This window comes from Phyllobates terribilis, unplaced genomic scaffold (assembly GCF_046119375.1).
Source record: "Phyllobates terribilis strain yellow unplaced genomic scaffold, ASM4611937v1 Scaffold_3__8_contigs__length_932513732, whole genome shotgun sequence".
Taxonomy (NCBI): domain Eukaryota; kingdom Metazoa; phylum Chordata; class Amphibia; order Anura; family Dendrobatidae; genus Phyllobates; species Phyllobates terribilis.
The window spans coordinates 991,280-1,014,466 of NW_027362763.1; the positions used below are offsets into that span (position 1 = coordinate 991,280).

General features: G+C 44.2%; 1 protein-coding gene across 1 annotated transcript in view; it reads left to right on the top strand.

Annotated features, from left to right (window-relative positions):
- The window catches only part of TRIM54 (tripartite motif containing 54), a 540,134-nt gene extending 518,794 nt beyond the window's left edge, over nucleotides 1-21,340 (top strand). The window contains exon 9 of the mRNA XM_073673604.1: nucleotides 21,210-21,340. Within this exon, the coding sequence (XP_073529705.1) occupies nucleotides 21,210-21,265 (56 nt within the window). The 3' untranslated portion in view covers nucleotides 21,266-21,340. The remainder of the gene's footprint in view (nucleotides 1-21,209) is intronic.
- Nucleotides 21,341-23,187: the final 1,847 nt, after the last annotated feature.

Sequence of the window (23,187 nt, forward strand, 5' to 3'; positions counted from 1 at the left end):
CACATCTATATGTGAGGAGCTCCCTCTAGTGGTGACTGTATATATACACATCTGTATGTGAGGAGCCCCCTCTAGTGGTGACTGTATATATACACATCTGTATGTGAGGAGCCCCCTCTAGTGGTGACTGTATATATACACGTCTGTATGTGAGGAGCCCCCTCTAGTGGTGACTGTATATATACACATCTGTATGTGAGGAGCCCCCTCTAGTGGTGACTGTATATATACATATCTGTATGTGAGGAGCCCCCTCTATTGGTGAATGTATATATACACATCTGTATGTGAGGAGCCCCATCTAGTGGTGACTGTATATTCACATCTTTATGTGAGGAGCCCCCTCTAGTGGTGAATGTATATATACACATCTGTATGTGAGGAGCTCCCTCTAGTGGTGACTGTATATATACACATCTGTATGTGAGGTGCCCCTTCTAGTGGTGACTGTATATACACATCTTTATGTGAGGAGCCCCCTCTAGTGGTGAATGTATATATACACATCTGTATGTGAGGAGCTCCCTCTAGTGGTGACTGTATATATACACATCTGTATGTGAGTACCCCCTACTAATGGTGACGGTATATATACACATCTGTATGCAAGGAGCCCCCTCTAGTGGTGACTGTATATATACATATCTGTATGTGAGGAGCCCCCTCTAGTGCTGACTTCATATATACACATCTGTATGTGAGGAGTCCCCTCTAGTGGTGACTGTATATATATACATCTGTATGTGAGGAGCCCCCTCTAGTGGTGACTGTATATATACATATCTGTATGTGAGGAGCCCCCTCTATTGGTGAATGTATATATACACATCTGTATGTGAGGAGCCCCCTCTCGTGGTGACTGTATATGCACACATCTGTATGTGAGGAGCCCCCTCTAGTGGTGACTGTATATATACACATCTGTATGTTAGGAGCCCCCTCTTGTGGTGACTGTATATATACACATCTGTATGTGAGGAGCTCCCTCTAGTGGTGACTGTATATATATATATGTATACATCTGTATGTGAGGAGTCCCCTCTAGTGGTGAATGTATATATACACATCTGTATGTGAGGAGCCCCCTCTAGTGGTGACTGTATATACACATCTTTATGTGAGGAGCCCCCTCTAGTGGTGACTGTATATATACACATCTGTATGTGAGGAGTCCCCTCTAGTGGTGAATGAATATATACACATCTGTATGTGAGGAGCTCCCTCTAGTGGTGACTGTATATATAGACATCTGTATGTGAGGAGCCCCCTCTGGTGGTGACTGTATATACACATCTTTATGTGAGGAGCTCCCTCTAGTGGTGACTGTGTATATACACATCTGTATGTGAGGAGCCTCCTCTAGTCGTGACTGTGTATATACACATCTGTATTTGAGGAGCTCCCTCTAGTGGTGACTGTATATATACACATCTGCATGTGAGGAAATCCCTCTAGTGGTGACTGTATATATATACACATCTTTATGTGAGGAGGCCCCTCTAGTGGTGACTGTATATATACACATCTGTATGTTAGGAGCCCCCTCTTGTGGTGACTGTATATATACACATCTGTTTGTGAGGAGCTCCCTCTAGTGGTGACTGTATATATATATATATACATCTGTATGTGAGGAGCCCCCTCTGGTGGTGAATGTATATATACACACATCTGTATGTGAGGAGCTCCCTCTAGTGATCACTGTATATATACATCTGTATGTGAGGAGCCCCCTCTAGTGGTGACTGTATATATACACATATCTATATGTGAGGATCTCCCTCTAGTGGTGACTGTATATATATACATCAGTATGTGAGGAGCCCCCTCTAGTGGTGACTGTATATATACACATCTGTATGTGAGGAGCCCCCTCTAGTGGTGACTGTATATATATTCACATCTGTATGTGAGGAGCCCCCTCTAGTGGTGACTGTATATATACATATCTGTATGTGAGGAGCCCCCTCTATTGGTGAATGTATATATACACATCTGTATGTGAGGAGCCCCCTCTAGTGGTGACTGTATATATACACATCTATATGTGAGGAGCTCCCTCTAGTGGTGACTGTATATATACACATCTGTATGTGAGGAGCCCCCTCTAGTGGTGACTGTATATATACACATCTGTATGTGAGGAGCCCCCTCTAGTGGTGACTGTATATATACACGTCTGTATGTGAGGAGCCCCCTCTAGTGGTGACTGTATATATACACATCTGTATGTGAGGAGCCCCCTCTAGTGGTGACTGTATATATACATATCTGTATGTGAGGAGCCCCCTCTATTGGTGAATGTATATGTACACATCTGTATGTGAGGAGCCCCATCTAGTGGTGACTGTATATTCACATATTTATGTGAGGAGCCCCCTCTAGTGGTGAATGTATATATACACATCTGTATGTGAGGAGCTCCCTCTAGTGGTGACTGTATATACACACATCTGTATGTGAGGTGCCCCTTCTAGTGGTGACTGTATATACACGTCTTTATGTGAGGAGCCCCCTCTAGTGGTGAATGTATATATACACATCTGTATGTGAGGAGCTCCCTCTAGTGGTGACTGTATATATACACATTTGTATGTGAGGAGCCCCCTCTAGTGGTGACTGTATATATACATATCTGTATGTGAGGAGCCCCCTCTATTGGTGAATGTATATATACACATCTGTATGTGAGGAGCCCCATCTAGTGGTGACTTCATATATACACATCTGTATGTGAGGAGCCCCCTCTAGTGGTGACTGTATATATATACATCTGTATGTGAGGAGCCCCCACTAGTGGTGACTGTATATATATATACACATCTGTATGTGAGGAGCCCCCTCTAGTGGTGACTGTATATATACACATCTGTATGTGAGGAGCCCCTCTAGTGGTGACTGTATATATACACATCTGTATGTGAGGAGCCCCCTCTAATGGTGACGGTATATATACACATCTGTATGTAAGGAGCCCCCTCTAGTGGTGACTGTATATATACATATCTGTATGTGAGGAGCCCCCTCTAGTGCTGACTTCATATATACACATCTGTATGTGAGGAGTCCCCTCTAGTGGTGACTGTATATATATACATCTGTATGTGAGGAGCCCCCACTAGTGGTGACTGTATATATATATATACACATCTGTATGTGAGGAGCCCCCTCTAGTGGTGACTGTATATATACACATCTGTATGTGAGGAGCCCCTCTAGTGGTGACTGTATATATATACACATCTGTATGTGAGGAGCCCCCTTTAGTGGTGACTGTATATATACACATCTGTATGTGAGGAGCTCCCTCTAGTGGTGACTGTATATATACACATCTGTATGTGTTGAGCTCCCTCTAGTGGTGACTGTATATATACACATCTGTATGTGAGGAGCCCCCTCTAATGGTGACTGTGTATATATACACATCTGTATGTGAGTAGCAACCTCTAGTGGTGACTGTAAATATACACATCTGTATGTGAGGAGCCCCCTCTAGTGGTGACTGTATATATACACATCTGTATGTGAGGAGCCCCCTCTAGTGGTGACTGTATATATACACATCTGTATGTGAGGAGCCCCCTCTAGTGGTGACTGTATATATACACATCTGTATGTGAGGAGCCCCCTCTTGTAGTGACTGTATATATACACATCTGTATGTGAGGAGCCCCCTCTAGTGGTGACTGTATATACACACATCTGTATGTGAGGAGCCCCCTCTAGTGGTGACTGTATATATACACATCTGTTTGTGAGCAGCCCCCTCTAGTGGTGACTGTATATACACACATCTGTATGTGAGGAGTCCCCTCTAGTGGTGAATGTATATATACACATCTGTATGTGAGGAGCCCCCTCTAGTGTTGACTGTATATACACATCTTTATGTGAGGAGCCCCCTCTAGTGGTGACTGTATATATACACATCTGTATGTGAGCATCTCCCTCTAGTGGTGACTGTAAATATACACATCTGTATGTGAGGAGCCCCCTCTAGTGGTGATTGTATATACACATCTTTATGTGAGGAGCCCCCTCTAGTGGTGAATGAATATATACACATATGTATGTGAGGAGCCCCCTCTAGTGGTGACTGTATATATACACATCTGTATGTGAGGAGTCCCCTCTAGTGGTGAATGAATATATACACATCTGTATGTGAGGAGCTCCCTCTAGTGGTGACTGTATATATACACATCTGTATGTGAGGAGCCCCCTCTGGTGGTGACTGTATATACACATCTTTATGTGAGGAGCTCCCTCTAGTGGTGACTGTGTATATACACATCTGTATGTGAGGAGCCTCCTCTAGTCGTGACTGTGTATATACACATCTGTATTTGAGGAGCTCCCTCTAGTGGTGACTGTATATATACACATCTGTATGTGAAGAGCTCCCTCTAGTGGTGACTGTATATATACACATCTGCATGTGAGGAAATCCCTCTAGTGGTGACTGTATATATATATACACATCTTTATGTGAGGAGCCCCCTCTAGTGGTGACTGTATATATACACATCTGTATGTTAGGAGCCCCCTCTTGTGGTGACTGTATATATACACATCTGTATGTGAGGAGCTCCCTCTAGTGGTGACTGTATATATATATACATCTGTATGTGAGGAGCCCCCTCTGGTGAATGTATATATACACACATCTGTATGTGAGGATCTCCCTCTAGTGATCACTGTATATATACATCTGTATGTGAGGAGCTCCTTCTAATGGTGACTGTATATATATACATCTGTATGTGAGGAGCCCCCTCTAGTGGTGACTGTATATATACACATATCTATATGTGAGGATCTCCCTCTAGTGGTGACTGTATATATATACATCTGTATGTGAGGAGCCCTTCCAGTGGTGACTGTATATATACACATCTGTATCTGAGGAGCACCCTCTAGTGGTGACTGTATATATACACATCTGTATGTGAGGAGCCCCCGCTAGTGGTGTCTGTATATATATATACATCAGTATGTGAGGAGCCCCCTCTAGTGGTGACTGTATATATACACATCTGTATGTGATCAGCCCCCTCTAGTGGTGACTGTATATATATTCACATCTGTATGTGAGGAGCCCCCTCTAGTGGTGACTGTATATATACATATCTGTATGTGAGGAGCCCCCTCTATTGGTGAATGTATATATACACATCTGTATGTGAGGAGCCCCCTCTAGTGGTGACTGTATATATACACATCTATATGTGAGGAGCTCCCTCTAGTGGTGACTGTATATATACACATCTGTTTGTGAGGAGCCCCCTCTAGTGGTGACTGTATATATACACATCTGTATGTGAGGAGACCCCTCTAGTGGTGACTGTATATATATCTGTATTTGAGGAGCCCCCTCTAGTGGTGACTGTATATATACATCTGTATGTGAGGAGACCCCTCTAGTGGTGACTGTATATATACACATCTGTATGTGAGGAGCCCCCTCTAGTGGTGACTGTATATATACACATCTGTATGTGAGGAGCCCCCTCTAGTGGTGACTGTATATATATACACATCTGTATGTGAGGAGCCCCCTCTAGTGGTGACTGCATATATACACATCTGTATGTGAGGAGCCCCTCTAGTGGTGACTGTATATATATACACATCTGTATGTGAGGAGCCCCCTCTAGTGGTGACTGTATATATACACATCTGTATGTGAGGAGCTCCCTCTAGTGGTGACTGTATATATACACATCTGTATGTGTTGAGCTCCCTCTAGTGGTGACTGTATATATACATATCTGTATGTGAGGAGCCCCCTCTATTGGTGAATGTATATATACAAATCTGTATGTGAGGAGCCCCCTCTAGTGGTGACTGTATATATACACATCTGTATGTGAGGAGCCCCCTCTAGTGGTGACTGTATATATACACATCTGTATGTGAGGAGCCCCCTCTAGTGGTGACTGTATATATACACATCTGTATGTGAGGAGCCCCCTCTAGTGGTGACTGTATATATACATATCTGTATGTGAGGAGCCCCCTCTATTGGTGAATGTATATATACACATCTGTATCTGAGGAGCCCCATCTAGTGGTGACTGTATATTCACATCTTTATGTGAGGAGCCCCCTCTAGTGGTGAATGTATATTTACACATCTGTATGTGAGGAGCTCCCTCTAGTGGTGACTGTATATATACACATCTGTATGTAAGGAGCCCCCTCTAGTGGTGACTGTATATATACATATCTGTATGTGAGGAGTCCCCTCTAGTGCTGACTTCATATATACACATCTGTATGTGAGGAGTCCCCTCTAGTGGTGACTGTATATATATACATCTGTATGTGAGGAGCCCCCACTAGTGGTGACTGTATATATATACACATCTGTATGTGAGGAGCCCCCTCTAGTGGTGACTGTATATATACACACATCTGTATGTGAGGAGCCCCTCTAGTGGTGACTGTATATATATACACATCTGTATGTGAGGAGACCCCTCTAGTGGTGACTGTATATATACACATCTGTATGTGAGGAGCTCCCTCTAGTGGTGACTGTATATATACACATCTGTATGTGTTGAGCTCCCTCTAGTGGTGACTGTATATATACACATCTGTATGTGAGGAGCCCCCTCTCATGGTGACTGTATATATACACATCTGTATGTGAGGAGCTCCCTCTAGTGGTGACTGTATATATACACATCTGTATGTGAGGAGCAAAGTCTAGTGGTGACTGTAAAAATACACATCTGTATGTGAGGAGCCCCCTCTAGTGGTGACTGTATATATACACATCTGTATGTGAGGAGCCCCCTCTAGTGGTGACTGTATATATACACATCTGTATGTGAGGAGCCCCCTCTAGTGGTGACTGTATATATACACATCTGTATGTGAGGAGCCCCCTCTTGTAGTGACTGTATACATACACATCTGTATGTGAGGAGCCCCCTCTAGTGGTGACTGTATATACACACATCTGTATGTGAGGAGCACCCTCTAGTGGTGACTGTATATATACACATCTGTATGTGAGCAGCCCCCTCTAGTGGTGACTGTATATATACACATCTGTATGTGAGGAGCCCCCTCTAGTGGTGACTGTATATATACACATCTGTATGTGAGGAGCCCCCTCTTGTAGTGACTGTATACATACACATCTGTATGTGAGGAGCCCCCTCTAGTGGTGACTGTATATACACACATCTGTATGTGAGGAGCACCCTCTAGTGGTGACTGTATATATACACATCTGTATGTGAGCAGCCCCCTCTAGTGGTGACTGTATATACACACATCTGTATGTGAGGAGCACCCTCTAGTGGTGACTGTATATATACACATCTGTATGTGAGGAGTCCCCTCTAGTGGTGAATGTATATATACACATCTGTATGTGAGGAGCACCCTCTAGTGGTGACTGTATATATACACATCTGTATGTGAGAAGTCCCCTCTAGTGGTGAATGTATATATACACATCTGTATGTGAGGAGCCCCCTCTAGTGGTGACTGTATATAGACATCTTTATGTGAGGAGCCCCCTCTAGTGGTCAATGTATATATACACATCTGTATGTGAGCATCTCCCTCTAGTGGTGACTGTATATATACACATCTGTATGTGAGGAGCCCCCTCTAGTGGTGACTGTATATGCACATCTTTGTGAGGAACCCCCTCTAGTGGTGAATGAATATATACACATATGTATGTGAGGAGCCTCCTCTAGTGGTGACTGTATATATACACATCTGTATGTGAGGAGTCCCCTCTAGTGGTGAATGAATATATACACATCTGTATGTGAGGAGCTCCCAGTAGTGGTGACTGTATATATACACATCTGTATGTGAGGAGCCCCCTCTGGTGGTGACTGTATATACACATCTTTATGTGAGGAGCTCCCTCTAGTGGTGACTGTGTATATACACATCTGTATGTGAGGAGCCTCCTCTAGTCGTGACTGTGTATATACACATCTGTATTTGAGCAGCTCCCTCTAGTGGTGACTGTATATATACACATCTGTATGTGAAGAGCTCCCTCTAGTGGTGACTGTATATATACACATCTGCATGTGAGGAAATCCCTCTAGTGGTGACTGTATATATATACACATCTTTATGTGAGGAGCCCCCTCTAGTGGTGACTGTACAGTCATGGCCAAAAGTTTTGAGAATGACACCAAAATTATATTTTCACATGATCTGCTGGCCTCTGGTTTTTATTAGTGTTTGTCTGATGTTTATATCACATACAGAAATATAATTGCAATCATATTATGAGGACCAATAGGTTATATTGACAGTTAGAATGAGTTAATGCAGCAAGTCAATATTTGCAGTGTTGCCCCTTCATCTTCAAGACCTCTGTAATTCTCCCTGGCATGCTCTCAATCAACTTTTGGACCAAATCCTGACTGATAGCAGTCCATTCTTGCATAATCAATGCTTGCATTTTGCCAGAATTTGTTGGTTTTTGTTTGTCCACCCGTCTCTTGATGATTGACCACAAGTTCTCAATGGGATTAAGATCTGGGGAGTTTCCAGGCCATGGACCCAAAATCTCTATGTTTTGTTCCATGAGCCATTTAGTTATCACCTTTGCTTTATGGCAAGGTGCTCCATCATGCTGGAAAAGGCATTGTTGGGCGCCAAACTGCTCTTGGACGGTTGGGAGAAGTTGCTCTTGGAGGACATTCTGGTACCATTCTTTATTCATGGCTGTGTTTTTAGGCAAGACTGTGAGTGAGCCGATTCCCTTGGCTGAGAAGCAACCCCACACATGAATGGTTTCAGGATTCTTTACAGTTGGCATGGGACAAGACCGGTGGTAGCCCTCACCTCTTCTTCTCCGAATAAGCTGTTTTCCAGATGTCCCAAACAATCGAAAAGGGGACTCATCAGAGAAAATGACTTTGCCCCAGTCCTCAGCAGTCCACTCCCTGTACCTTTTGCAGAATATCAGTCGGTCCCTGATGTTTTTTCTGGAGAGAAGTGGCTTCTTTGCTGCCCTCCTTGAAACCAGCCCTTGCTCAAAGAGTCTCCGCCTCACAGTGCGTGCAGAAGCACTCACACCAGCCTGCTGCCATTCCTGAGCAAGCTCGGCACTGCTGGTAGTCCGATCCCGCAGCTGAAACAGTTTTAAGATACGGTCCTGGAGCTTGCTGGTCTTTCTTGGGCGCCCTGGAGCCTTTTTGACAACAATGGAAGCTCTCTCCTTGAAGTTCTTGATGATGCGATAGATTGTTGACTGAGGTGCAATCTTTGTAGCTGCGATACTCTTCCCTGTTAGGCCATTTTTGTGCAGTGCAATGATGGCAGCACGTGTTTCTTTAGAGATAACCATGGTTAACGGAAGAGAAACAATGATACCAAGAACCAGCCTCCTTTTAAAGTGTCCAGTGATGTCATTCTTACTTAATCATGACTGATTGATCGCCAGCCCTGTCCTCATCAACACCCACACCTGTGTTAATGGATCAATCGCTAAAACGATGTTAGCTGCTCCTTTTAAGGCAGGACTGCAATGATGTTGAAATGTGTTTTGGGGGTTAAAGTTCATTTTCTGGGCAAATATTGACTTTGCAAGTACAGTAATTGCTGTTAAGCTGATCACTCTTTGACATTCAGGAGTATATGCAAATTGACATTACAAAAAATAAAGCAGTAAACTTTGGAAAAATTACCATTTGTCTCATTCTCAATACTTTTGGCCATGACTGTATATATACACATCTGTATGTTAGGAGCCCCCTCTTGTGGTGACTGTATATATACACATCTGTATGTGAGGAGCTCCCTCTAGTGGTGACTGTATATATATATATACATCTGTATGTGAGGAGCCCCCTCTGGTGGTGAATGTATATATACACACATCTGTATGTGAGGAGCTCCCTCTAGTGATCACTGTATATATACATCTGTATGTGAGGAGCTCCTTCTAGTGGTGACTGTATATATATACATCTGTATGTGAGGATCCCCCTCTAGTGGTGACTGTATATATACACATATCTATATGTGAGGATCTCCCTCTAGTGGTGACTGTATATATATACATCTGTATGTGAGGAGCCCCCTCTAGTGGTGACTGTATATATACACATATCTATATGTGAGGATCTCCCTCTAGTGGTGACTGTATATATACACATCTGTATGTGAGGAGCCCCCTCTAGTGGTGACTGTATATATACACATCTGTATGTGAGGAGCCCCCGCTAGTGGTGACTGTATATATATATACATCAGTATGTGAGGATCCCCCTCTAGTGGTGACTGTATATATACACATCTGTATGTGAGGAGCCCCCTCTAGTGGTGACTGTATATATATTCACATCTGTATGTGAGGAGCCCCCTCTAGTGGTGACTGTATATATACATATCTGTATGTGAGGAGCCCCCTCTATTGGTGAATGTATATATACACATCTGTATGTGAGGACCCCCCTCTAGTGGTGACTGTATATATACACATCTGTATGTGAGGAGCCCCATCTAGTGGTGACTGTATATTCACATCTTTATGTGAGGAGCCCCCTCTAGTGGTGAATGTATATATACACATCTGTATGTGAGGAGCTCCCTCTAGTGGTGACTATATATATATATACACATCTGTATGTGAGGTGCCCCTTCTAGTGGTGACTGTATATACACATCTTTATGTGAGGAGCCCCCTCTAGTGGTGAATGTATATATACACATCTGTATGTGAGGAGCTCCCTCTAGTGGTGACTGTATATATACACATCTGTATGTGAGTAGCCCCTACTAGTGGTGACGGTATATATACACATCTGTATGTAAGGAGCCCCCTCTAGTGGTGACTGTATATATACATATCTGTATGTGAGGAGCCCCCTCTAGTGCTGACTTCATATATACACATCTGTATGTGAGGAGTCCCCTCTAGTGGTGACTGTATATATATACATCTGTATGTGAGGAGCCCCCACTAGTGGTGACTGTATATATATATATATATATATATATATATACACATCTGTATGTGAGGAGTCCCCTCTAGTGGTGACTGTATATATACACATCTGTATGTGAGGAGCCCCCTCTAGTGGTGACTGTATATATAAATACATCTGTATGTGAGGAGCTCCCTCTAGTGGTGACTGTATATATACACATCTGTATGTGAGGAGCCCCCTCTAGTGGTGACTGTATATATACACATCTGTATGTGAGTAGCCCCTACTAGTGGTGAATGTATATATACACATCTGTATGGGAGGAGCCCCCTCTAATGGTGACTGTATATATACATATCTGTATGTGAGGAGCCCCCTCTAGTACTGACTTCATATATACACATCTGTATGTGAGGAGTCCCCTCTAGTGGTGACTGTATATATATACATCTGTATGTGAGGAGCCCCCACTAGTGGTGACTGTATATATATACACATCTGTATGTGAGGAGCCCCCTCTAGTGGGGACTGTATATATACACATCTGTATGTGAGGAGCCCCTCTAGTGGTGACTGTATATATATACACATCTGTATGTGAGGAGACCCCTCTAGTGGTGACTGTATATATACACATCTGTATGTGAGGAGCTCCCTCTAGTGGTGACTGTATATATACACATCTGTATGTGTTGAGCTCCCTCTAGTGGTGACTGTATATATACACATCTGTATGTGAGGAGCCCCCTCTCATGGTGACTGTATATATACACATCTGTATGTGAGGAGCAACCTCTAGTGGTGACTGTAAATATACACATCTGTATGTGAGGAGCCCCCTCTAGTGGTGACTGTATATATACACATCTGTATGTGAGGAGCCCCCTCTAGTGGTGACTGTATATATACACATCTGTATGTGAGGAGCCCCCTCTTGTAGTGACTGTATATATACACATCTGAATGTGAGGAGCCCCCTCTAGTGGTGACTGTATATATACACATCTGTATGTGAGCAGCCCCCTCTAGTGGTGACTGTATATACACATATCTGTCTGTGAGGAGTCCCCTCTAGTGGTGAATGTATATATACACATCTGTATGTGAGGAGCCCCCTCTAGTGGTGACTGTATATACACACCTTTATGTGAGGAGCCCCCTCTAGTGGTGAATGTATATATACACATCTGTATGTGAGCATCTCCCTCTAGTGGTGACTGTATATATACACATCTGTATGTGAGGAGCCCCCTCTAGTGGTGACTGTATATACACATCTTTATGTGAGGAGCCCCCTCTAGTGGTGAATGAATATGTACACATATGTATGTGAGGAGCCCCCTCTAGTGGTGACTGTATATATACACATCTGTATGTGAGGAGTCCCCTCTAGTGGTGAATGAATATATACACATCTGTATGTGAGGAGCTCCCTGTAGTGGTGACTGTATATATACACATCTTTATGTGAGGAGCTCCCTCTAGTGGTGACTGTGTATATACACATCTGTATGTGAGGAGCCTCCTCTAGTCGTGACTGTGTATATACACTTCTGTATTTGAGGAGCTCCCTCTAGTGGTGACAGTATATATACACATCTGTATGTGAAGAGCTCCCTCTAGTGGTGACTGTATATATACACATCTTTATGTGAGGAGCCCCCTCTAGTGGTGACTGTATATATACACATCTGTATGTTAGGAGCCCCCTCTTGTGGTGACTGTATATATTCACATCTGTATGTGAGGAGCTCCCTCTAGTGGTGACTGTATATATATATACATCTGTATGTGAGGAGCCCCCTCTGGTGGTGAATGTATATATACACACATCTGTATGTGAGGAGCTCCCTCTAGTGATCACTGTATATATACATCTGTATGTGAGGAGCCCTTCCAGTGGTGACTGTATATATACACATCTGTATGTGAGGAGCCCCCTCTAGTGGTGACTGTATATATACACATCTGTATGTGAGGAGCCCCCGCTAGTGGTGACTGTATATATATATACATCAGTATGTGAGGAGCCCCCTCTAGTGGTGACTGTATATATACACATCTGTATGTGAGGAGCCCCCTCTAGTGGAGACTGTATATATATTCACATCTGTATGTGAGGAGCCCCCTCTAGTGGTGACTGTATATATACATATCTGTATGTGAGGAGCCCCCTCTATTGGTTAATGTATATATACACATCTGTATGTGAGGAGCCCCCTCTAGTGGTGAGTGTATATATACACATCTGTATGTGAGGAGCTCCCTCTAGTGATCACTGTATATATACACATCTGTATGTGAGGAGCCCCCTCTACTGATGACTGTATATATACACATCTGTATGTGAGGAGCTCCCTCTAGTGGTGACTGTATATATACACATCTGTATGTGAGGAGCCCCCTCTAGTGGTGACTGTATATATACACATCTGTATGTGAGGACCCCCCTCTAGTGGTGACTGTATATATACACATCTGTATGTGAGGAGCCCCCTATAGTGGTGACTGTATATATACACATCTGTATGTGAGGAGCCCCCTCTAGTGGTGACTGTATATATACACATCTGTATGTGAGGAGCCCCCTCTATTGGTGAATGTATATATACACATCTGTATGTGAGGAGCCCCATCTAGTGGTGACTGTATATTCACATCTTTATGTGAGGAGCCCCCTCTAGTGGTGAATGTATATATACACATCTGTATGTGAGGAGCTCCCTCTAGTGGTGACTGTATATATACACATCTGTATGTGAGTAGCCCCTACTAGTGGTGACGGTATATATACACATCTGTATGTAAGGAGCCCCCTCTAGTGCTGACTGTATATATACATATCTGTATGTGAGGAGCCCCCTCTAGTGCTGACTTCATATATACACATCTGTATGTGAGGAGTCCCCTCTAGTGGTGACTGTATATATACACATCTGTATGTGAGGAGCTCCCTCTAGTGGTGACTGTATATATAAATACATCTGTATGTGAGGAGCTCCCTCTAGTGGTGACTGTATATATACACATCTGTATGTGAGGAGCCCCCTCTAGTGGTGACTGTATATATAAATACATCTGTATGTGAGGAGCTCCCTCTAGTGGTGACTGTATATATACACATCTGTATGTGAGGAGACCCCTCTGGTGGTGACAGTATATACACATCTTTATGTGAGGAGCCCCGTCTAGTGGTGACTGTATATATACACATCTGTATGTGAGGAGCCCCCTCTAGTGGTGACTGTATATATACACATCTGTATGTGAGGAGCTCCCTCTAGTGGTGACTGTATATATATATACATCTGTATGTGAGGAGCCCCCTCTAGTGGTGAAAGTATATGTATATATATACTTCTGTATGTGAGGAGCCCCCTCTAGTGGTGACTGTATATATATATACATCTGTATGTGAGGAGCCCCCTCTAGTGATCACTGTATATATACATCTGTATGTGAAGAGCCCCCTCTAGTGGTTACTGTATATATATACATCTGTGTGTGAGGAGCCCCCTCTTGTGGTGACTGTATATATATATACATCTGTATGTGAGGAGCTCGCTCTAGTGGTGACTGTATATATACACATCTGTATGTGAGGAGCCCCCTCTAGTGGTGACTGTATATATACACATCTGTATGTGAGGAGCTCCCTCTAGTGGTGACTGTATATATACACATCTGTATGTGAGGAGCCCCCTCTAGTGGTGACTGTATATATACACATCTGTATATGAGGAGCCTCCTCTAGTGGTGACTGTATATATACACATCTGTATGTTAGGAGCCCCCTCTAGTGGTGACTGTATATATACACATCTGTATGTGAGGAGCTCCCTCTAGTGGTGACAGTATATATACACATCTGTATGTGAGGAGCCTCCTCTAGTGGTGAATGTATATGTAAACATCTGTATGTGAGGAGCCCCCTCTAGTGGTGAGTGTATATATACACATCTGTATGTGAGGAGCTCCCTCTAGTGATCACTGTATATATACACATCTGTATGTGAGGAGCCCCCTCTACTGATGACTGTATATATACACATCTGTATGTGAGGAGCCCCCTCTAGTGGTGACTGTATATATACATATCTGTATGTGAGGAGCCCCCTCTAGTGGTGCCTGTATATACACACATCTGTATGTGAGGACCCCCCTCTAGTGGTGACTGTGTATATACACACATCTGTATGTGAGGAGACCCCTCTAGTGGTGACTGTATATATACACATCTGTATGTGAGGAGCCCCCTCTAGTGGTGACTGTATATATACACATCTGTATGTGAGGAGCCCCCTCTAGTGGTGACTGTATATATACACAACTGTATGTGAGGAGCCCCTTCTAGTGGTGACTGTATATATACATATCTGTATGTGAGGAGCCCCCTCTAGTGGTGACTGTATATATACACATCTGTATGTGAGGAGCCCCCTCTAGTGGTGACTGTATATATACACATCTGTATGTGAGGAGCCCCCTCTAGTCATGGCTGTATATATATACATCTGTATGTGAGGAGCCCCCTCTAGTCATGACTGTATATATATACACATCTGTATGTGAGGAGCTCTCTCTAGTGGTGACTGTATATATATACATCTGTATGTGAGGAACCCCCTCTAGTGGTGAATGTATATATATACACATCTGTATGTGAGGAGCCCCCTCTAGTGGTGACTGTATATATACACATCTGTATGTGAGGAGCCCCCTCTAGTGGTGACTGTATATATACACATTTGTATGTGAGGAGCTCCCTCTAGTGGTGACTGTATATATACACATCTGTATGTGAGGAGCCCCCTCTAGTGGTGACTGTATATACACATCTGTATGTGAGGAGCCCCCTCTATTGGTGACTGTATATATACACACTTCTGTATGAGGAGCCCCCTCTAGTGGTGACTGTATATATATACACATCTGTATGTGAGGAACCCCCTCTAGTGGTGACTGTATATATACACATCTGTATGTGAGGAGCCCCCTCTAGTGGTGACTGTATATATACACACTTCTGCATGAGGAGCCCCCTCTAGTGGTGACTGTATATATATACACATCTGTATGTGAGGAGCCCCCTCTAGTGGTGACTGTATATATATATACACATCTGTATGTGAGGAACCCCCTCTAGTGGTGACTGTATATATACACATCTGTATGTGAGGATCTCCCTCTAGTGGTGACTGTATATATACACATCTGTATGTGAGGAGCCCCCTCTAGTGGTGTCTGTGTATATACACATCTGTATGTTAGGAGCCCCCTCTAGTGGTGACTGTATATATACACATCTGTATGTGAGGAGCCCCCTCTAGTGGTGTCTGTGTATATACACATCTGTATGTGAGGAGCCCCCTCTAGTGGTGACTGTATATATATACATCTGTATGTGAGGAGTCCCCTCTATTGGTGACTGTATATATCTACATCTGTATGTGAGGAGCCCCCTCTAGTGGTGACTGTATATATACACATCTGTATGTGAGGAGCCCCCTCTAGTGGTGTCTGTGTATATACACATCTGTATGTGAGGAGCCCCCTCTAGTGGTGACTGTATATATATACATCTGTATGTGAGGAGTCCCCTCTATTGGTGACTGTATATATCTACATCTGTATGTGAGGAGCCCCTCTAGTGGTGACTGTATATATATATATACATCTGTATGTGAGGAGCCCCCTCTAGTGGTGACTGTATATACACATCTGTATGTGAGGAGCCCCCTCTAGTGGTGACTGTATATATACACACTTCTGTATGAGGAGCCCCCTCTAGTGGTGACTGTATATATACACATCTGTATGTGAGGAGTCCCCTCTAGTGGTGACTGTATATATCTACATCTGTATGTGAGGAGCCCCCTCTAGTGGTGACTGTATATATACACATCTGTATGTGAGGAGACCCCTCTAGTGGTGACTGTATATATACACATCTGTATGTGAGGAGCCCCTCTAGTGGTGACTGTATATATATATACACATCTGTATGTGAGGAGCCCCCTCTAGTGGTGACTGTATATATACACATCTGTATGTGAGGAGACCCCTCTAGTGGTGACTGTATATATACACATCTGTATGTGAGGAGCCCCTCTAGTGGTGACTGTATATATATATACACATCTGTATGTGAGGAGCCCCCTCTAGTGGTGACTGTATATATACACATTTGTATGTGAGGAGCCCCCTCTAGTGGTGACTGTATATATACACATCTGTATGTGAGGAGCTCCCTCTAGTGGTGACTGTATTTATATACACATCTGTATGTGAGGAGCCCCCTCTAGTGGTGACTGTATATATACACATCTGTATGTGAGGAACCCCCTCTAGTGGTGACTGTATATATACACATCTGTATGTGAGGAACCCCCTCTAGTGGTGACTGTGTATATAACATCTGTATGTGAGGAGCTCCCTCTAGTGGTGACTGTATATATACACATCTGTATGTGAGGAGCCCCCTCTAGTAGTGACTGTATATATACACATCTGTATGTGAGGAGCTCCCTCTAGTGGTGACTATATATATATATATATATATATATACACGTCTGTATGTGAGGAGTCCCCTCTAGTGGTGACTGTATATACACATCTGTATGTGAGGAGCCCCCTCTAGTGGTGACTGTATATACACACCTTTATGTGAGGAGCCCCCTCTAGTGGTGAATGTATATATACACATCTGTATGTGAAGAGCCCCCTCTACTGGTGACTGTATATATACACATCTGTATGTGAGGAGCCCCCTCTAGTGGTGACTGTATATATACACATCTGTATGTGAGGAACCCCCTCTAGTGGTGACTGTATATATACACATCTGTATGTGAGGAACCCCCTCTAGTGGTGACTGTGTATATAACATCTGTATGTGAGGAGCTCCCTCTAGTGGTGACTGTATATATACACATCTGTATGTGAGGAGCCCCCTCTAGTGGTGACTGTATATACACATCTGTATGTGAGGAGCCCCCTCTATTGGTGACTGTATATATACACACTTCTGTATGAGGAGCCCCCTCTAGTGGTGACTGTATATATATACACATCTGTATGTGAGGAACCCCCTCTAGTGGTGACTGTATATATACACATCTGTATGTGAGGAGCCCCCTCTATTGGTGACTGTATATATACACACTTCTGTATGAGGAGCCCCCTCTAGTGGTGACTGTATATATATACACATCTGTATGTGAGGAGCCCCCTCTAGTGGTGACTGTATATATACACATCTGTATGTGAGGAGCCCCCTCTAGTGGTGACTGTATATATACACATCTGTATGTGAGGAGCCCCCTCTAGTGGTGACTGTATATATACACATCTGTATGTGAGGAGCCCCCTCTAGTGGTGACTGTATATATACACATTTGTATGTGAGGAGCCCCCTCTAGTGGTGACTGTATATATACACATCTGTATGTGAGGAGCCCCCTCTTGTGGTGACTGTGTATATACACATCTGTATGTGAGGAGCCCCCTCTAGTCATGGCTGTATATATATACATCTGTATGTGAGGAGCCCCCTCTAGTCATGACTGTATATATATACACATCTGTATGTGAGGAGCTCTCTCTAGTGGTGACTGTATATATATACATCTGTATGTGAGGAACCCCCTCTAGTGGTGAATGTATATATATACACATCTGTATGTGAGGAGCCCCCTCTAGTGGTGACTGTATATATACACATCTGTATGTGAGGAGCCCCCTCTAGTGGTGACTGTATATATACACATTTGTATGTGAGGAGCTCCCTCTAGTGGTGACTGTATATATACACATCTGTATGTGAGGAGCCCCCTCTAGTGGTGACTGTATATACACATCTGTATGTGAGGAGCCCCCTCTATTGGTGACTGTATATATACACACTTCTGTATGAGGAGCCCCCTCTAGTGGTGACTGTATATATATACACATCTGTATGTGAGGAACCCCCTCTAGTGGTGACTGTATATATACACATCTGTATGTGAGGATCTCCCTCTAGTGGTGACTGTATATATACACATCTGTATGTGAGGAGCCCCCTCTAGTGGTGTCTGTGTATATACACATCTGTATGTGAGGAGCCCCCTCTAGTGGTGACTGTATATATACACATCTGTATGTGAGGAGCCCCCTCTAGTGGTGTCTGTGTATATACACATCTGTATGTGAGGAGCCCCCTCTAGTGGTGACTGTATATATATACATCTGTATGTGAGGAGTCCCCTCTATTGGTGACTGTATATATCTACATCTGTATGTGAGGAGCCCCTCTAGTGGTGACTGTATATATATATACATCTGTATGTGAGGAGCCCCCTCTAGTGGTGACTGTATATACACATCTGTATGTGAGGAGCCCCCTCTAGTGGTGACTGTATATATACACATCTGTATGTGAGGAGTCCCCTCTAGTGGTGACTGTATATATCTACATCTGTATGTGAGGAGCCCCCTCTAGTGGTGACTGTATATATACACATCTGTATGTGAGGAGACCCCTCTAGTGGTGACTGTATATATACACATCTGTATGTGAGGAGCCCCTCTAGTGGTGACTGTATATATATATACACATCTGTATGTGAGGAGCCCCCTCTAGTGGTGACTGTATATATACACATCTGTATGTGAGGAGACCCCTCTAGTGGTGACTGTATATATACACATCTGTATGTGAGGAGCCCCTCTAGTGGTGACTGTATATATATATACACATCTGTATGTGAGGAGCCCCCTCTAGTGGTGACTGTATATATACACATCTGTATGTGAGGAGCTCCCTCTAGTGGTGACTGTATTTATATACACATCTGTATGTGAGGAGCCCCCTCTAGTGGTGACTGTATATATACACATCTGTATGTGAGGAACCCCCTCTAGTGGTGACTGTATATATACACATCTGTATGTGAGGAACCCCCTCTAGTGGTGACTGTGTATATAACATCTGTATGTGAGGAGCTCCCTCTAGTGGTGACTGTATATATACACATCTGTATGTGAGGAGCCCCCTCTAGTAGTGACTGTATATATACACATCTGTATGTGAGGAGCTCCCTCTAGTGGTGACTATATATATATATATATATATATATATATATATATATATATACACGTCTGTATGTGAGGAGTCCCCTCTAGTGGTGACTGTATATACACATCTGTATGTGAGGAGCCCCCTCTAGTGGTGAATGTATATATACACATCTGTATGTGAAGAGCCCCCTCTACTGGTGACTGTATATATACACATCTGTATGTGAGGAGCCCCCTCTAGTGGTGACTGTATATATACACATCTGTATGTGAGGAACCCCCTCTAGTGGTGACTGTATATATACACATCTGTATGTGAGGAACCCCCTCTAGTGGTGACTGTGTATATAACATCTGTATGTGAGGAGCTCCCTCTAGTGGTGACTGTATATATACACATCTGTATGTGAGGAGCCCCCTCTAGTAGTGACTGTATATATACACATCTGTATGTGAGGAGCTCCCTCTAGTGGTGACTATATATATATATATATATATATATATATATATATATATATATATATATATATATATATATATATATATATATATATATATATATATATATATATATATATATATACACATCTGTATGTGAGGAGTCCCCTCTAGTGGTGACTGTATATACACATCTGTATGTGAGGAGCCCCCTCTAGTGGTGACTGTATATATACACATCTGTATGTGAGGAGCCCCTTCTAGTGGTGACTGTATATATACACATCTGTATGTGAGGAGCCCCCTCTAGTGGTGACTGTGTATATACACATCTGTATGTGAGGAGACCCCTCTAGTGGAGACTGTATATATATATATATACATCTGTATGTGAGGAGCCCCCTCTAGTGGTGACTGTATATATACATATCTGTATGTGAGGAGCTCCCTCTAGTGGTGACTGTATATATACACATCTGTATGTGAGGAGCCCCCTCTAGTGGTGACTGTATATATACACATCTGTATGTGAAGAGCCCCCTCTAGTGGTGACTATATATATACACATCTGTATGTGAAGAGCCCCCTCTAGTGGTGACTGTATATATACACATCTGTATGTGAGGAGCCCCCTCTAGTGGTGACTGTATATATACACATCTGTATGTGAAGAGCCCCCTCTAGTGGTGACTGTATATATACACATCTGTATGTGAAGAGCCCCCTCTAGTGGTGACTGTGTATATAACATCTTACACTTCTCTGTTTTCTCGTTTGCAGACTCGGGGTCCCGGCAGAAGATGGCGGCTCCTCAGGGTGACCCCGGTGGGGTGTAGGCGATGATTGAAGGGTCTTTATATTTGTGGTGTGATAATTTTTTATGTAGAGTGAAATAAACGTGAGAATCTCTGAGTGCAGTCTGTGCCGGCGCCCTATAGTGGGAGGAGCTGACTCCAGGTCTCATAGTTCTCCTGTCACCCTATAGTGGGAGGAGCTGACTCCAGGTCTCATAGTTCTCCTGTAACCCTATAGTGGGAGGAGCTGACTCCTGGTCTCATAGTTCTCCTGTCACCCTATAGTGGGAGGAGCTGACTCCAGGTCTCATAGTTCTCCTGTCACCCTATAGTGGGAGGAGCTGACTCCAGGTCTCATAGTTCTCCTGTCACCCTATAGTGGGAGGAGCTGACTCCAGGTCTCATAGTTCTCCTGTAACCCTATAGTGGGAGGAGCTGACTCCTGGTCTCATAGTTCTCCTGTCACCCTATAGTGGGAGGAGCTGACTCCAGGTCTCATAGTTCTCCTGTCACCCTATAGTGGGAGGAGCTGACTCCAGGTCTCATAGTTCTCCTGTGTCACCCCGCAGTGGGAGGAGCTGACTCCAGGTCTCATAGTTCTCCTGTGTCACCCCGCAGTGGGAGGAGCTGACTCCAGGTCTCCTAGTTCTCCTGTCACCCTATAGTGGGAGGAGCTGACTCCTGGTCTCATAGTTCTCTGTGCCTGCGCCCTATAGTGGGAGGAGCTGGCTCCAGGTCTCATAGTTCTCCTGTCACCCTATAGTGGGAGGAGCTGACTCCAGGTCTCCTAGTTCTCCTGTCACCCTATAGTGGGAGGAGCTTACTCCAGGTCTCATAGTTCTCCTGTCACCCTATAGTGGGAGGAGCTGACTCCAGGTCTCCTAGTTCTCCTGTGTCACCCTATAGTGGGAGGAGCTGACTCCAGGTCTCATAGTTCTACTGTGTCACCCTATAGTGGGAGGAGCTGGCTCCAGGTCTCATAGTTCTCCTGTCACCCTATAGTGGGAGGAGCTGACTTCAGGTCTCATAGTTCTCCTGTCACCCTATAGTGGGAGGAGCTGATTCCAGGTCTCATAGTTCTCCTGTCACCCTATAGTGGGAGGAGCTGACTCCAGGTCTCCTAGTTCTCCTGTGTCACCCTATAGTGGGAGGAGCTGACTCCAGGTCTCATAGTTCTCCTGTCACCCTATAGTGGGAGGAGCTGACTCCAGGTCTCATAGTTCTCCTGTCACCCTATAGTGGGAGGAGCTGACTCCAGGTCTCATAGTTCTCCTGTGTCACCCTATAGTGGGAGGAGCTGGCTCCAGGTCTCATAGTTCTCCTGTCACCCTATAGTGGGAGGAGCTGACTCCAGGTCTCCTAGTTCTCCTGTGTCACCCCGCAGTGGGAGGAGCTGACTCCAGGTCTCATAGTTCTCCTGTGTCACCCCGCAGTGGGAGGAGCTGACCCTGGTGAGGTTGTGCATTGCCCTGTATATCATGGTTACCCCGCAGGGTTGGTTTTGGCCTTGCCCGGTGTAGGTCGCCTTGTCCTCGGTGTAATGACGGGCGATGACATATGGAGATGATGTTTCAGTAAATGGATGTCGCCCCGGTGCCTGGACACGGATTAGACGGGCGATGATCTGGGAGAGTGGCCCTGAGCCGCGTCCTCTGTCCTGAGACTCATCCATCTGTGTCAGTCGTGTGACGAGGCGGCCGGCGTGCGTCACCGGGTAATCCACTTATCCGGAGCCTTCCCTGTCACGGCCCAGTCTAACACCATTATCCCGTGTGACCGCGACGTCCTCATCCATCACAGCACGTCCACACCTCGCACAGCGCCCCCCACTGGGGAGGGAAGGTCAGCAGCACATTGCTCTAGACGTCCTGCTGCATCCGAGGTGCTCGCGGGTCATCATTAGTCTTCTCTGATGCCCCTGAACCAGGGTGGTCTTCTTCTGGCACTCCTGCATGGAGATATCA